This window comes from Melospiza melodia, chromosome 1 (genome assembly GCF_035770615.1).
Source record: "Melospiza melodia melodia isolate bMelMel2 chromosome 1, bMelMel2.pri, whole genome shotgun sequence".
In the NCBI taxonomy this organism is placed as follows: domain Eukaryota; kingdom Metazoa; phylum Chordata; class Aves; order Passeriformes; family Passerellidae; genus Melospiza; species Melospiza melodia.
The window spans coordinates 23969015-23986218 of record NC_086194.1 but is presented as its reverse complement, the minus strand read 5'-3'; the positions used below and the strand labels follow the sequence as shown (position 1 = coordinate 23986218).

The following is a 17204-nucleotide window of genomic DNA, read 5'->3' as shown; positions in this document are numbered from 1 at the left end:
GTCTTGTCCTTCCTCGTCTAAATTCAGTGTAAGTGTTCTAAAACCTGGTGTTTGTATCAGTCATGGCTGGTGAGAGAGCACAGGCTCTTCCCTCCCAGCCCTGTGAGATGTGACCAGGGTCTGCAGAAGCCAGGCTTCTCCCTGTCCCTGTCTCTGAGAGCAGAACTTTGGAGTCTGTAGAAAGTCTAGCTGCAGTCACTACAAGCAGGAGGAACTCAGGCAGGAGTAACCTCTTCCATGTGAATAAGGGAGCGGTTCTCAACACACTTAGAAGCATGAAGTCATGTTTATTTCAGTACTTTGACAAAATACCCATAAAATTCAAAACTTCTACCATTACAAAAATAGGTCTCTACAAGTGATATTCTGTCAGCACTGCCAGTAGCAAATATTACGAGAGTCAATGTAACTTCAGTAGCCTTGCCAGAAAAAGTGCAAGTAAACTTTGCTGAATGTAGCTCAATGTAATTAATACACAAGTTTCATCTTTGCACCCTTTTGATAAATACGCACTTTATAAGTTAATAATTTAAATTAGCATTCCACAAATATACATGTAATTTAATGGTTGGGGGAGTTTGTTTTGGGTTTGGGGAGATTTCTGGGGGGTGGGTTTGTTTGGGGATTTTTTTTGTTCAGATTTTTTTTTCCCATGAACACAAAGTGCCTACATCCATAAATCCCAGTCTCTGTGGGTGTGCCAGGATGGAACTGTATACAATCGTATAGCTGTGTTCATATTGGTCCCACAATGTACACATTATACAAAAGCACAGAAAGAGCACAGATTTACAGAAGGCAATCTGTTAGCATCACTGCCAGTGATGGAGATGTTGAAGGGTATTATTATCTTCTTATACCCATGTGCAACTGAGTGTATGAAGTCGAACCTGTAAGAGAAAAAAATGTCATCAGGATTACTTGGAACAAATACATGCACTCATTCAGCTGAATAAGCTTGAAAGATTTTACATGGGAAATCATAGAATAGGGACTTTTATAGATCAGCTCTTTTAGAACAACATTTTCCCAAATGATGGAGAAGACAAACACAAGAACTTCAAAACTCAAGTTTGATAAATTTCATCCCATTGTTCTGACAATTTTCTTGATGTATTCCTCTTTCAGTACAAAAATTGTCATCTTGTATGGGACAAATTGACTGTAACTTCTGTTATCAAAGTGGTAGGAGAAAAAATTCTTCTTCCACACTCCCAATTTTCTGGGTACATTTTTCTCTATATAACTGAAACTCTTAGCAAGATGCCAACTGAATCCTTGCTGTGCATTTATTAGAGACCAGGGAAGTCAAGTGTTACCAATAATCTCAAAATCTATAAAACATGCTTGTATTGCTTTTCAAAGAATTTTACAGTCTTCTTTTAGGGGGGCTTTTTGCTAGAGCTCAGCAATGCCTCTTGCTCTAGGCTGGCAGTTGAAATGGAAGCTGTTGTGTATCTCAGAGAGCCAGCACCCGCGGGGCAGCGGGCCCAGCGGTGCGGGCAGGGCGCCCGAGCCCCACCTGACTGCACGCTGCCGAGCCGCTTCTGCAGCGCCTCCAGGCGGTGGATGTAATCCGTCAGCGCCCTTTCGGGGTCGTAGTTCTGCAGCTGGGGACAGGCGAAGGACACCGGGTTTAAATCAGCATGCATCCCCTGCAGCCTGGGGGCACAACAACACACACCGTTTCAATAAGGGATACATTGAGTCAAAATATCAGCAACACAGCAAAATACTGTAGGCAGGGATACCTTATGCCCTGCATATCCATGTAGCAGCCAGCATGTCAAACCCATTTAACCTCCCTGCCACTACTGCCCAAGCCAGAGAAACCATTCCTTTGCTTCTGGACTTTTCCTTCTACTGCACAGGATTTGTTGCTGCATTTTTTGGAGACAAAGACTGACCAGCAAATTCCTACTGAGATTGCAGCAGAATCCATGGTAGATTGAAGTTTAGTTTTCTATTAAGAAGCTTGTGTCAACAAGGACATGGCCATCTTTGCATGCCTCTTGTCATTATTCTCTGTAGAAGTCAATAGTAGCTAAAATAGATTAAAGGTTTTTACCATGTAAACTGTTACGGTTATGAAAAACGAAGACAATAACAAATATTGAGGTGGTTTACATGAAAATGAAACCCAAAAATGGCTAGAGTTTGATACTCAGTGAAGATCTGAACTCACAACTTCATATAAGCTCATCGAAGTATGATGGCACTCATAAAAACGCTGCCGTTGATGGAAAATACCCAGTTTAACTGGCAGGGGTGTGTGAGCTTTGGCCTCAATCATGTGATGAGTAATCACACACTGAATGCTGGAGACATAATTTTTGACATATTCTTACAAAAAATTAGACCTTGCAGCATCAAAGGTTACAAACCTTAGCAGTAAACACTGAGGCTTCCAGTTATTTAAACAGTGCCTGAAAGTGAATAATATTAAAAGAACCCCAATATATGTTCAAAGTATAGAGGAGATCTAGGAGATTCCATGCCTAACCTGGATCTAGAAGAATGCCTCTGTTCTCCATAAAGATCCATGCCAGCAGAAAATGAATCAGGCCGTAATTCATTACCTAGAAATACAAAATATACAGAATATTAGAAATACAAAAAGCAGTGTCTTGGAAAATAAAAAAGTAAGACCTTTTGCACTGGGAATCTCAGCTATGAGTTTTCTGTTTGCATGTCACAAAAATGACATTTAACACGTGTAGGCCACTTTCAGACTCCCTCAAGCAAAAGCAGAGGTGAAATCCTGGCCTCACTGACGTCAATGAGAAAACTCTCACAGACTGAGCAAAGATTTTAGTGCAGATCTAAACAGACAGTAAATAAGAAAGAAGCTTCTGTTCTCCTTAGACTCCTAGGAAAAGCAAACAGAAAACTGCTATTTCAAAAGAATGACAAGCTTTTGTTCTAAGGACCCTGTGGTGCAGATCTCCTATGAAAACTCCAATGACTCAGCTAAAACTGCTTTCATGAACATGCTCCATAGGGAAACCTTCTGTATTTTTTTAAATAGGTTAATCTAAACAATTAACAAAGAAAGACAGAACAGTCCCCATTCATTCCTCATGAGGATAACACAAATTAAAACCCATCTCCATTAAGCAGTGGTGTGACTTGTGAATAGAACTTTTTTAGTCATTACTGGACAGTGACTTACCTGTGTTCTGGCTAAAGACATCCCTATTGATAGTCAGAACTCCAGAACCTGTAACTCTGTGCCATCGACGAACCAGGAACTTCATTCTGCATTTCAAATTAAAAAAAAAACAAAAAACAAACCACTTCAGGAGAAAGGAAATAGTCTGATAAAAGTAATCTGCTTCTTGTATTCTAGAAAGTATAAGAAGTTCTTGTAATTTCCATCAAGCAAAATTAACAGATGGGCATCTAAAACCTGAGTATCAAGTACAAAACATCCTTTTGCATATCCCTAAGAAAGACCATCTTTCATCCAAACCTGTTTTCAGTTCCACCTGTACAATTCCAGAGGTGCTGTATAGGTCCAAGTGGACACTAAATGGCTCAAACACCGAAGCTACAGTACACCAGTATTTTAAAATCATACTAAATATACTTTTTTGCTCTGTTGCAGTCCCAAAACTGCAACTGCAGAGCACTATGAGTAAAATTCTCACAACAGGTATGTGAACACTTGAATTTATATGATACACAAGGCTCAGAACAACAGCAAACAGAAGTGCCTGGGGGTTCACACCTTTGTGAAGAACGTTTGTTAGCCACACAGCAGTGCTATGCAGTAATAAACTTTATTTTTTCTTCCTCACCAATTCCTGCTCATCCTTAGTCTTGTGAAATTCAAAGGACTGCCTAGATTAAGAAAATTAATTCCTAAATCTATATTACACTTACATACAAGACTTCAATCTTTACAGGAAATTTAGTTGCATAGAAAAACCTTTGTAAATAAGTGCAATCCTTAGAATTGTAATAATGTTTTTTAATAATATGACTTCACCCAGTACACTCTGTCTGTAATTATCAGATACTGAGCCCTTTTCAACAATCAGACTGCTTATTCCTATTGCAGAATTTACCTACACTCTGCTCACCCTGTCATCCTGAAAGTATCTACTATATTCATGACTACCAAAAATATGCCATTTAAACAAGATGGAATATGAAAATTTCTAGATTTCACTGGAGAGCTAGAAAAGTATCTGTTAAACAGCACAGTCGTATCTATTTGAAATGTAACTTCCTGCAGGTTACCTTGAAATTGCAATGGACACTCTGACTGCAGAGCGAAATCGTGTGAAACCCTTTGAATGCTGTGTGATGATTTCAAGGTCTGTGTAGGAAGGCTGTCCCCCCATCCGTGCTATGAGGGCCAGTGTGGCTTCTTCACACTCCTGGAATCCTCCAAGTAACAGCAGCAAATATTTTTTCTGATATATGAGAGCCTTCCGAAAGCTCTCTGCTCGTAGGTATTTGCCATAAATCCTCTGCAACAAGAGAAAAAGACAAAAGCTCCATAAGCTACAAGAATCACAACAGTTCCAAGACCTTTGACATTGTTACTTCTACAGCATTTCTGGGATTATTCATTTCATTGCAGTACCATGGAGAAGACTGTGCTGCTGCTCACACTTGTTGAATGCAACTTCATATATTGAGGATCACTAAACAGCAAGAAACAGAGCACACACAAAAGGACAACATAGGTGTTTACATGTCATTGTTGGAGAGAAAAAATAATAGTCAGATACCTGAATATGAAAATTTTAAAACTGAATTAGTATCTTTTGACTCAGAATAAAGCAGAGTGAACACAATGAAAAATAAGCCCAAATCAAAATTTTTAAAGCACTTGTAGTTAGTATGTGGGGGAAAAAAATCTTACCCTTAGAACAGCATTTTCAGTATCTGATCCCAGTTCTCTGAGGAAAGCCTCACTCCTGAGCTCTGCTCTCAGCCTGGAGAGTTCTGCATCAGCTTGTTTCAAAGATTTCTGCAGCGACAGCCTTTCTCTGTTCCAAATCTCCTTCTCAGAAGCAACAAGAGTATCAATATTAACTCCAACATCTGATGAGTGCCTAGAAGACTGAAGACAAAGGAAACTGAAGTTGAATGACATAATTTGGAGAAGCTTAGGCCATGTCATTCTAGTCATTGGTTTGGTGGAGAGATCATAAAATTAATGAGAAAAACTATTCAGTGCTTGGATCTGAGGCCACCCTTGCACTCTGACACCTAAAAACAGTGACTTTAGGAGCCCAATCAATGTCCCAGTAAAATACAGCTTCTCTAAAAAAAAAGTCCCTTCAACTGGATCATACTAGCTTCTTGATTTTGAAGACTATCTGGATCTATCTGGATCTGCTCACGGTGATGAGACAGAGATAGAAAAAGAAAGGCACAAAGTGTTTAAAATAAAGGAGTAGTTAACAAAAAGAAGCTGGGTAAAATCACAAAGTTTTACACTCAACAGAGTTGAGGCATACTGACCACTGAACAAGAATAACTCACATCAATTTACTCTGTAGAGGGAAGCTAAGAAAGACAGATAACTTGATCACTCTCAACTGGGTGACCAGGATAAGAAATTAGGCTTTTTTATGTCTGTATACAAAACTCATTAGATCAGCACCACCAAGGACATACATAGTCTGCAGAAGGCTGTCTGTGCTGGTATCTTCTCAGTTCTTCCTCCAGTTTCATAACAGCATTCCTCAAATTATTCTTCTCTTCACTCAGTCTGCTGACAAAGCCTGTCAGCTCAGCATTTTGCCTGAGCAGCCTCTCAGTCAGAGAGCTGGATGGAGTCCCTGGCGGCAGCACCATCTTCAGCTACGAGGAATAAAGAAAACCAAACTCAACTTCTATGAGATCCAAATTGCCAGCTTGAAAATAACTGGCTTACAGTGAAAAACGTTTATAGATAATGATAATAGCTTTGTATCAACTTCATATAAAAAATTTCATTGTACATATAAACTACAAATCATGGTGTCCATACTCACTGTATACATGACAACAGAGTATTTTCATACAAGTTCAATTTTTCCAGCTATAACAATTTGCAAAGTTTTCTACCATGTTTATGTTTATCTAACCTAGAGGAAAAGAAAAGCCTCAAAGCTTTTTTCAAGTTACATTGAAAATCCTTGCTTAAAATACAGGACCAAATCAAGCTCACTTAAAAATCAAACATTGCCAAATTCTTTGCAACAGATTACCTCACTTCAGTTTTTTTTACAGAAGTGCATGCTACTCAATCTTCAGTGGCCTTTCATTTGGTAAATATAGGGCAGTTTAAGTAAATGTGTTGTGTCAACACAATACAGGAAATACTAGATGTTGACTTTAAAATCAGGAAGTACTAAGAAAAGTTTCCTCAGTTATATGATTACTACTGAAAAGAAAATATCTTAAAGAAAAAGCCATGAGATGCAGACATTTAAAATGAAACTGGAAAAGTTCTGATTTGAAAGCTGAAAAATCACTTTTAAAGTATTAAAATTTGAAAAAAAAAAAAAAAAAAGGAACGGGGTTTTTACACTTCACAAACTCCAGTCAGAACACTTGCTGGAATTTTCCCCTATAAAGACCTGAATAAGTACAAGCTTACAAACTCCCTGCAGTTCTTCACAGCTCTTCATCCTAACTCTCCTATCAAAGTTACAGCATTGACTCTCACCTCTTCCAGACTGGGCAATCCAGGCAGTATTTTCAGTTCTGAAATAACTTCTTCAATAGCATTTTGTACTGAAACGAAGTCCTGATCATCTGCTGTTTCAAACTGCAATCTGAAACAAAAGGGGTTTCAACAGCAGATCAGCTGTGACACCACGAGTCAGACTAAAAGGACTTTCCATGGACTCCTATGCACTGGATCTATAGTAAGTCACTTCAGCAATACTGGAGACAGGGCAGCATTTTCCAGACTGCTAAGTGACTCTAAATAAAATTGTCTTGATTTAAAAAATAAGTAAATAGAACAGTTTCCACTCATTTGTAGACAGGGATATTCTACATGAAGCACATTTTAAATAGTGGTTCTGCCTCCCACAAATCTGTTGAATCTGTGTTATCAAAGTCCTAGGGTATTTTCCAGATATACTGCATTCTGCAAATGTTTCAGAAGGAATGTTTAATATTAAATGACCATCACAGCAAAATAAAAACAGATTCAAACCTCCCATGGACCTGGTACCATGATATTTTTTAATCTTATGGAGACAGTAACCTTCCAAAAATAAGAATCAAGATCAGTTTCACTTGACCATAATAATTTTTTCCCCAAGAAGGATGATACAGAACAATAATCCCTATATTCATTCCCTGATACATGATGAATTATTTAATTACTATTTAAAATTCATCTACCTATACCATACCCAAATAAACCTTATCACTTTTCAGAGGAAAAAAGACTATTTTGCTGTGCCTTAGAAAGGACTCTATTAAAACATACAGGATTTACAGCAGCACTTGTTACTCTGTGATCCTGTCTTACATCAGTATATCTCAAGTGACAGCATACACAATAAAACTGTGTATGTATTGTACACAATAAAACTAACAACCCCAAACTCAGTTAAATCCTGCAGTCTGTGAATTAGGATGCAAACCCAATATATTAGCTTGCTGGCTGCTATTTACTAAACCAAATTGCTGAAAACTGGTCTAACCTTCTAGCAGCTTTCCGAGCCAACTGCTTCAGCTTTGGAGATGCATTTTGCAGCTTCTGTCTGACTTTTTCCAGAATTTCAGTAGCAGCAGAGAGATCTCCCGTCAGTGTGCGGTAAGTCAATTCATTCGTCTCAGCTCCTTCCATTTTTTGCTGGAGAACCCAATTTCTTGTTCTGTCATTGGGTGTATCCCAGGTAGTCTGGAAAGAAACATGTATTTTAAATATATATCCATAGAATGTATGTGATCCAGTGCTGTAAAATGAAAACACATGATTTTGAAACATACTCAGAAACTGAACAACAGATAATTCTGACAGAGAAATCTAGTGTGACTACAACACTGCTGTAATGCAGCACTAAACTATCACTCATGAAAGGTCTAGTGTCTTTCTGTACTAAGAACTAGCAATCATGGAGGTACAGTGTGAATCCAGTGAAAAAAACTCAGCAGGATGTCACAAAGCCTTTCTGTTTCTTCCATCAGCAGCTCCTTTACCAGCTGTGCAAGGAATCTGGGAAACTGGGCCTATGTGTTTTGGTAACAAATTTATAGTCATAATAATAGGGGCTGAAAGAGACCAGCATGGTCATGGAAGTCAGTCCAGTCCCAGGCAAGCACACCACTGATGCTACCACGAGCACTGAAGAGGTGCTCCTAGGTACCAGCCTCCCAACACTGCCATGGAACAACTGCTAACCCTCACAAAGAAACCTGAGCTTGTGGCTCTGCCTTTGGCTGTTTCATATACAGGACAGTACCAAATAAGAAAGTCAGAGTGTTTCAAACGTCACAGGAAACAGCAGGAGATTCGTTGTTTGAAATTCCAGGCAAGTCCTGGAAAGCAGATCAGACTATCTGCTAATGAGGAAGGGAAAAAACCCCAACAGCTGCTGCTAACCTGATCCAAGAGAAGACTCTGCTGACCACAGTGCTGGCAGCTCCCTGTGTGCCCAAGAACAAGGTGCACAAAATGAGCGTGGCAGGAAGGCTGCTGCTGTCACAGTTACCAATACACTCAACAGCCTGCCTCTAGATGTGGGTAATTTCCAATGCTGCAGAAGAGAAAAACCAGTAGCCAAAGTAGATGAAAAGACAAATTTCCCACTTGGCTCCTCATGCAAGTAACTGGTAAAACAAATGATGACAGGATGGGCAAAAACATGGTGAACAAAGAGGCAAGCAAGTCTCCTATCAGTCCTCTCTGTGACTACCCACAAATCACTCACCAGCAACACTTACCTCTTACAAGCAAGTTTCTAAAAGTAATTTAAAAAGAATTTTAAAACTCACCTAACTTTTTTATGACAGTGAAAAACTTAAGAGGCAACAGAGACAGCACTTTCACTCAACTAAAAATTAGGATAATTCTTAAATTGATTTTTTACTTTGATTTATTTCTTCTATTTTGTTTGCTAACATACACATATTCATACATATGCTTGTTTGATCGCTTACTCATTTCTTTACTGAAGCTGTTGGAAGATCCCTTATGGTGTTTCAAAGATCCCTTGCAGTTTATGAACTACAGATTAAGGGCAGTGACCTGGGGCATTCCTGAGTAGGAATAGCTCATTCCTGCAACTGGTTGCAAGGAACACTCTCCTGTACTGAGACACAAAGTGTATGTATAGACCCAGATGCATTCTCCTGCTCATGCTCCTCCTTACACACTTCTATGCTCCTCCTTATATACTCCTATAACTTCACTCTCAGGAGGAAGCATGTGAATAGTTTTAGGAAGCAAACTGGGATGCTTTCCCTTTTCCATTCTCTGGTGCCCATGTTCTGTAATCTGCAGGCTATTTCATAGATTGAGTCAAGGCACACTGACACATAATTGAGCAAAAGAATTAAAGTTAAATAGTATATTTCAATATTACACATTACTTTTAATCCTACTGTACCTCATTTGGGTTGTGGCTTGGTGTCCTTTTGGCTTCCCTTCTTCCTTCATCCTCCTGCTCTTTTTTCTGTAGATCTTGGATTATTTCCTGCAACTTCTTTGTTTCATTCCCTAATTTATGAACTTCTTGCTTCTTTTCTCCAAGTTGCCACTGAAGGTCTTCTACTTTGGACTCCAGTTCATGGAGTTTCTTTTGTACTATTATGTTAGCATCTTGTTCTGCTTGTAGTGCTTGTCTCTGAATCTGCCTTTCTTTTTCCATTTGCTGTCTCACTTGCACAGATTCCAGTTTGTACTTCTCCATCTCACTTACTAACTCCACTATACGGTCATGCTTTTCATCCATTTGCTTCTGTAGCTCTTTAAGCAATTCCTCAGATGGATTAGGTGCTCCAGCTTGCCCCTTACCTTCAGCACTTTGAAGCTGAGCACACAGCTCTTTTTCCCTTTCTAGGGCACTGCTTATTTCGAGAGCTCGAACCTTCTCTGACTCAAGAAGCACCTGCAACTCAGAGTTACGGCCTCGCTCACGTGACAGCTGGGCAGCACTGAGTGCTTCTTGGGATTCAATCCTCTGCTGCAAATCACTTGACAGCTGCTTCTCCTGCTCCAGAAGTTTACTTAACTCTAAGTTCTTTTGTTTTTGATCTTCAAGAGAAAACTTTAAGTCCTTTCAAAAGAAAACAAGAATTGATCAAAGCTGTTTGCGCATATTTTCCATTAAATTCTGCAAAGTGCAAATATGCTGCCTTAACAGGTTTTGCTTTCCCAAGTAATGTGACAATACTCTGGATGCTGCAGTTACATCTGATACTAAAATACATTACAGATGTCTTTATTCTAAAATCAGATTATTTCATAAAAGAATCTTTTTAACACATACTTTATAGTGGGATACAAACAACTGTAGTTCTAAAGTTGAAGACAGCCAGCTGCTTTTACTTTATAAAAATGTGAAAATGATTTTCCAGCTTTGGATTCAAGATGTAAATAAATTGACACTGTTGAAGTTATTGCTTTTTTGCCTTTTGTCTCGTACCAGGATACCTGCTCCCCACTATATCAAATACTGCAGAGGTACCAAGGAAGGTACTAATGAAGCATTTTCTCCTAAAGTAAACTCCCTGATTTGATTTTCATGAGGTGAAACTGCAGACTTTTTAAACTGTGACAAACAATATGTCTCCTTAAATCATATTCTTAAATACTGTATTTTATGAGTCAGGCTGTGGTGAGAGCTGAGTGTAGCTATCAGCAGTGTCCTGTCCCCTTGAATAACTGAGAGCCATTATAGAATCTTTTAATCTTGGGCCTGAAAAGCACAGTAAAATTCCTATTGATTTAAATGGAATGAGCATCAGGCCTTTTTCATACTTTGCCAAACAGCTTCTATAGATTTTTCTTCAGCTCTAGATGATATAATACTGCAGCTGAAGACAGAACAATGAAGCATGCATTGGACAAAAAATGTGAACTAAGATGAAATGTTAACCAAAAGAATATTTTCATGCTCCTTGATGTCCTAGACCACTTGGGATTATGGAATACCTCAAGCTCTTCTCTTCCTCTTTCCTCACTGCGTTCCATTTTAGCTTTTTCTTTTTCCAAAGCCCACTGTAGCTCTCTTGATCTTTTCTGTTCATTGGCCATTGTATCCTTGAGAATATCTAGCTCAGCTGCTTTTTCTTTAACTTCAGTCCTAAAAGAAAAATGGAGCAAACTTTACATTAGGCAGTGACTCTAATCCTATCATGATGCAGTCAGTTACTTGGTATTTATTCCATCCTGGGCACTGAAAACACTGCTAGTCTAGTAGAGTAACAGTGAAAAGCCTATTTAGAAAGACAAGACTAACTCAAACCCAAAAGAGTTGCACAGTTCAAGAACTACAACAAGTGTGTTCACCCTGCTACCTTTGTAGCTGCCACTGGTGGGGGCTCAGAGGCAATTAGTGTTCAACCTTATCCTCTCACAGGCCAAAATCTTAAAGAATGCTATGGAAGTGCATCTTGCTGCCATGTTTCTCAAGGGAAAAAATATACTGGGGGAAAAGGAAAAATCTATGACCTAAATTTTCACTTTTTTGCAAATAAATTTTGTATCTGTTTTGAAAAAGAAACTTGCTCCTGATGATCTGTAAAAGCTATAAAGTAATATGTAAAGTAATCCAAATTTAAGCTCCAGCCTAATTTGTTATCTCTGAGCTGAACATTATGATACTGTTCATGGGTGCATCCCTCTGGTTCAGGCATAAATAATAATGGCTTTCCCAAGTGCCAAACCTGTGGGTTTTGCTATCAATCATGTCAAAACAACATTTAGGAGTATTTCATATGGAAGTACTTGCAAAGTCATCTTAACTTTGCAAATTTTTTCTCAGTGTTCATAGAGATTAAAAACCTTTAACAAATATGGTCTATTTATTAGCTTGTATAGCGTAGCCTAATGCAACAAATTTTTAAAAGGAACTTGATAACTAATAGAGTTAATTATTAATTGAAATATATTCTTTGTCAAATGTAAAAAGTCTATTTTTGTCAGGTAGGTTTTACAGAAATACTGAGAAGCAATTGTACTACATGAGATCCAGACCCTTAAGAAAAATCAGAATTATGGTTTCAGATTAGCAAAGATAATCTTCACAGTCAACACAGACAGCCTGGCACTGAAAGCCACACCTGATAGTTTCTAGGTCCTTGAAGTGCTTGTGCTGTGCTTTAAGGGTTGCTTCAAGCTCTAGTTTGGCTTGTGCAAGTTCATTCTTCATCTCTGCGCCCATCATCCTCTCTGAATTCAGCTGCTCCTGAAGCTCTGCTGCTCGGTCCTTCATACTCCGGAGCTCCACTTGCATCTCCAGAATCTGCAACTGCTTCTGCTGCATATTATACTCCAGCATTTCTAATGAGAGCACCATTCATATGGAAATTACTTCATGAAAAACTGTGTTTGGGTAAAGCTTCTCCTAGCCTGAGCATGACCACTATTAGGCAATTATTAAGAGTGATATTTTAAAATAGTATTTTCTTTCAGTAGCACAATAAAAGCAAACCCATGACTTTTATACTTGAATACCTTTCATACTTTGAAGAAATTACTTCAACTTCTTTATTTCTTAAAGGCTCTAAGATGTGCACAACTATTTCAATATGCATCATTTGGATAATGATTAAGACAGTTTAAGTTAGTTATACTATATATGTATTCTGACCTAATATTTTTAACTAAACACTGACAGTGAGCTTTACTTAGTTTTAAACTATACCTGTTCTCTGAACCTTTTGTTCTTCACTCTAACTCCTTCTTAGTTTCTGCATTATGACTGACTATCCAACTTAGATAATTTCAAAGCTGCTGAACCTAAACAGTGAAGCATATACATGGAAAATGGCCTTAAAATTCAAGCTCCATTTTTATAGCAATTGAACATAACTTTGTAACACTTTCAGTTTGCTATAAGTCATAGGAACACAGACTATCTTAATTTTTGCAAAAGTAGTTAAATAAGATTGAAGAAGATGAAAAGTATGCATGGTCAGAACACACATATCAAAATCAGAGACTAAAGAAAGTCACCATTTTTGTCACTCACAACATTATGAGTACTGCCCTGAAAGCATTTGGAAACAGACATATATTACCACAGAAGTCACCTTGGCTTTTTGAATCAATCTCTTGCTCTCTCTTGGGGTTACTTTTCTTACTGTTCATCTGAGCATGTAATATTTGAATCTCCATCAGCAAACTTCTTCTGTCTGCATTCTGAAGACTGTCCATTGCTGCTCTCTGGTTAGTAGCCTATTAGCATTAGAAAGATTTCTAAGTAAAACTCCAATTTTTATGAGAATAACTATGGTGTTGACATCACATTTATTTATATATACACAGTCCACATATATTCAAAACATCTTCAATGAAGTCAGTATTACAATATTTGGAAAAACTACTTGTTATTTTTTAGTTCTCTTCTAGGCATCAAAATTACAGACTGAAAATTGCTATTACTTTTCTGGCAAACAGCAATTTCCTCACTAATCCTTCCAGGTTCCAGAGGAGAAAACTGACTTCCCTCTGTCCCATAGCAGCCTTAACATTTCTCTTCTTGCAAATTATTTTGTATAAACAAGCTACCTTTTCTCTTAGACAGTGCAACATAATTCTAATCAACTTAATGACATCAAGCTCAGGACAACTGTGCTCAATGGAAATTGATCTCTGCAGGCTGTATATATTCTGTACCTTGTGCACCCAAAAGTTTCTTTCCCATGCCACATAATTTTTCTTTTAAAAGACACCAGTTCTTTCTGCAAGTCTGACTTTGTTTTCATCCTTAGACTGTCAAAACTACCATTAATACATATATTTATAATGGATTTAGAAATTTAAAATTAAAATAATGTAGACAAACACTTTGACTACAGTACAGTTTATATTACCTGCTCTTGTAGTCTGTGCTCTAACTGATTCATCAACATCACTGCATCTCTTGTGCCCATTTCTGCAAGTTCAGTTTGAAATGCAGCAAGGAGAACATTTTGTTCCCTCACAAAAAGCTGTTGAATGGCATGCAGAAGTTCTCCTCGCCAGTCTGACACACCTTCAGGAGATTCAGTACTTGCATAGATCTGCAGTGGTACAAAAACAATTTAAACAGATAAATGGAAAGATTACATCATTATAATTTCTATGTATAGTGTGTGTTTTTCAGTGGAATGTTTAGCTTTTCTTAATAATTGTGTAAATTTCACCCATCCAAATGGATGTGTTTACTGTACACATCACAAATTTTTCTGCATTCACAAATCATAAACTTTTAGCTTTGCTTTCGATGGAGGCAATTAGCTTTTTGTAACTGAAAACTTAGCCCTGTGCAGTTACTACTGATGTCACTATATCACAGTACTCTTTAATTTTTCTTATATTACATGTCTTTCCCTAGGCTCTCACAAAGCTATGTGGTATTGTGCAGATACTGTATATGAAAAAGATTTCATTTTAAATGACATGAAGTTCATCTGCCCACTTTGCATGCTAAAGAAAATGCTGAAGTAATAGAAAGTACCTGCATATATCCAGGAGTCTAACTGGGGTAATTTAACAAGCAAAAGTTTTAACAGATTACTGATTAATGAGCCAATAAATAACAGCATTAAAAACTCTAATTAAACTGCTACTGGAACATGTTTCAAAATACAATTCTTCTTAGTAGGTGGACCTATACAGTCAAAAGTTATCAATGCACAGAAGAACAAATATAAGTTGTAATCCCATTAAGTGCAATATGCAGTTTTATGGCACATTTAAAAAAAGCTTCACCTTGTAATAGGATATTTAAGCATTTAAGCCTGAACAGTGGATGCACCTTAGAAGGCTAAAATAAATTATTTTTTACTCAGATAGAATCTTACAATATTTTTTATACCTCAGCTTCTCTATGAACTTCCATTTTTGCAATTAGGTCTTTCAAAGATGAGATGGTGCTTAAGAAAGCTTTTCTTTCTTCTAGCCAAGATTCTGGCTCTTGCTTATGAGGTGACACATCTTTTTCACTATATGGAAATTCAGTGAGAGACAGCACCTGTATGCCTTCATGATGGACTGCTCTCAGCAAACCCTACAATGAAAGCAAAAAGAAATCAGTGAGGCCAGTAATAACAACATATAACAACAATAACAACTGCAATATTTAAAATGTACTGGAAAGCTGGTACTTCTAATTTGATCAGGATAAGGAAATTATACTTCCTCATATCAAGGACAGAAGAGTCACCCAGTCCTTTATATGTGTCACAAAGAAACTTATTAAATAGTTATTATTTTCCTCAGTTTCAAATAAAATTTTCCAGTGTACATCTGCCAAATCAATTTTTTATTTTTAAAATAGCTACTAAAGGAAACTGACATTTTCAAAACAGTCCTGGGAAGGCTTCCAGGTGAGCTCTGCCATTCACTTTTTGAAATTATTATGAAGCTAGGGCTTTGTCACAAAATACTTCTTAAAAAATGTAATTAAAGCATGATACCCTTACTGTTTACAATAAAAAATTTGCTTTCATAACACAGTTATAAAAATAGAATCCATAAAATTGTGTAACATGTGATCACGACACTATTGTTAATACAATTAAATTGCAACAAATTATAACTATTTTCTATTTTTATTTCTCATAATCATAACTGAGAACAAGCCTACAGATATAAAACTCATATTTAGCCTAATCTAAAATGCAAAAATGTACATCACTGTGAGAAGATGTATTAAAATAGTCAACACTAAAACTTATCTAAATGGCTCTGTTATAAATGATCAAGCAGAAGGTAATCTCAACTTTCAGTAGTATCACTCTTGTTCCTTAAAAAAAAGATTGAGTCTACGTTTTACCTTAATTTTTTTTGGGAGTAAATCTGTTGAAGTTTCACCTTCATCTATTCCTTCAGATATCGTGTCAGATCCCTGGTTCTGAGCAAGATACATTCCTTGACTCCAGTCTGAACTGGAGTCTAAAATAAAAGGAGAGAATAACATGAAAGCTAGGTTACTGTGAAGCTTTGAAGAACAGGCATCAGAAAACTATTTTTTATCTGTTGTTTTAACAGGTAGTTGCATGTCACTAAGGGCTCATTCTAAGCCTGGAGACTACCTGTTTTATAATTTTTCTTTTTCCGTTTCAGAGAAGTAACAGCAAAACAAAACTAAAAAATAAAACCACAACCAAACTTAAAAATCCTTATTTTATTTTACAAGACAAACAACTACTTGCATAAACACTAGTGCCAAATGACCCCTCTTAATATGCTTTGCATTGCCTATGTCAAGGATCACTTGAATAATTTCATTACACTTGGAGAAGTCAATCTCTGTCATCATCTCCCACTGCTAGGGAGTTGTAGCTTTAAATACTAGCAGGAGATGATGAAGCTATGGTGAAGAGATCATGTAATAGCTAAGAAGGATACAGAACTCCTATGGAAAGGAAAATAATTAGCATCTGATGCCTCAACTAAAACCCATCTCTGCTCCAGACATTTTCCTTTTGTACCAAGTTAACAGACATGGCAAGTCCAGAACCTTTTGCCGGTGCAACAGGCTTCTGCTTCAAGCTGGGCAGTAGCTGTTTTGATTTCTTAGAACACAAACTCTTTAATGGTAAACTTAATAACAAACAAGCAGATTTAATTTATAATGCTGTTTGAAATCTGTACAAACAAATCTCTTACCACTAGAACCTCCATCTCTAGCTTGAAGTGGTGGAGAACGTGCTAATCCAGAAACTGGGATTCTCTGTATTTGGAAAAGAAAACAATCAAGTCTTTAACCCCTCACCCACTCTCAGTAAGGGAGAAACTCTTAAGGAGCAGGAAATAATGTGAACCAATTCCCCTGCAATCGAAGCAATAAAACTGAATATGAGAGAGATGGCATTCCACAGGTGACCTACATTTCCCAGAGCAGGGCAGGTTCAAGGCAGAAGCACAAGGAAACAACTGATAGTTGAGCACACTTGCAAACTTCAGCGCTGAGAAAGGAGTTCACAATCTCTCCCAGGGCCATGGAAACATTAGAACACTTTAAAGTTTTTTACTGAGCATGTGGTGGTTCACACTTTACAGATTTTATATGGGAATTTCTGTA

General features: G+C 37.5%; 1 protein-coding gene across 5 annotated transcripts in view; it reads right to left on the bottom strand.

Annotated features, from left to right (window-relative positions):
* Positions 1-267: 267 nt before the first annotated feature.
* The window catches only part of AKAP9 (A-kinase anchoring protein 9), a 110132-nt gene continuing 93195 nt past the window's right edge, over positions 268-17204 (bottom strand). For all 5 annotated transcript variants that reach the window (XM_063151101.1, XM_063151110.1, XM_063151119.1 and 2 more), the window contains 17 exons: positions 16790-16853; positions 15954-16072; positions 14994-15185; positions 14008-14196; positions 13225-13369; positions 12253-12472; positions 11123-11273; positions 9576-10244; positions 7668-7867; positions 6674-6782; positions 5638-5823; positions 4877-5077; positions 4246-4478; positions 3173-3258; positions 2504-2579; positions 1523-1662; positions 268-890 (listed from right to left, as the gene is read on the bottom strand). In XM_063151101.1, coding sequence (XP_063007171.1) covers positions 847-890; positions 1523-1662; positions 2504-2579; positions 3173-3258; positions 4246-4478; positions 4877-5077; positions 5638-5823; positions 6674-6782; positions 7668-7867; positions 9576-10244; positions 11123-11273; positions 12253-12472; positions 13225-13369; positions 14008-14196; positions 14994-15185; positions 15954-16072; positions 16790-16853 — 3024 coding nt within the window. In that variant the 3' untranslated portion in view covers positions 268-846. The remainder of the gene's footprint in view (positions 891-1522; positions 1663-2503; positions 2580-3172; positions 3259-4245; positions 4479-4876; positions 5078-5637; positions 5824-6673; positions 6783-7667; positions 7868-9575; positions 10245-11122; positions 11274-12252; positions 12473-13224; positions 13370-14007; positions 14197-14993; positions 15186-15953; positions 16073-16789; positions 16854-17204) is intronic.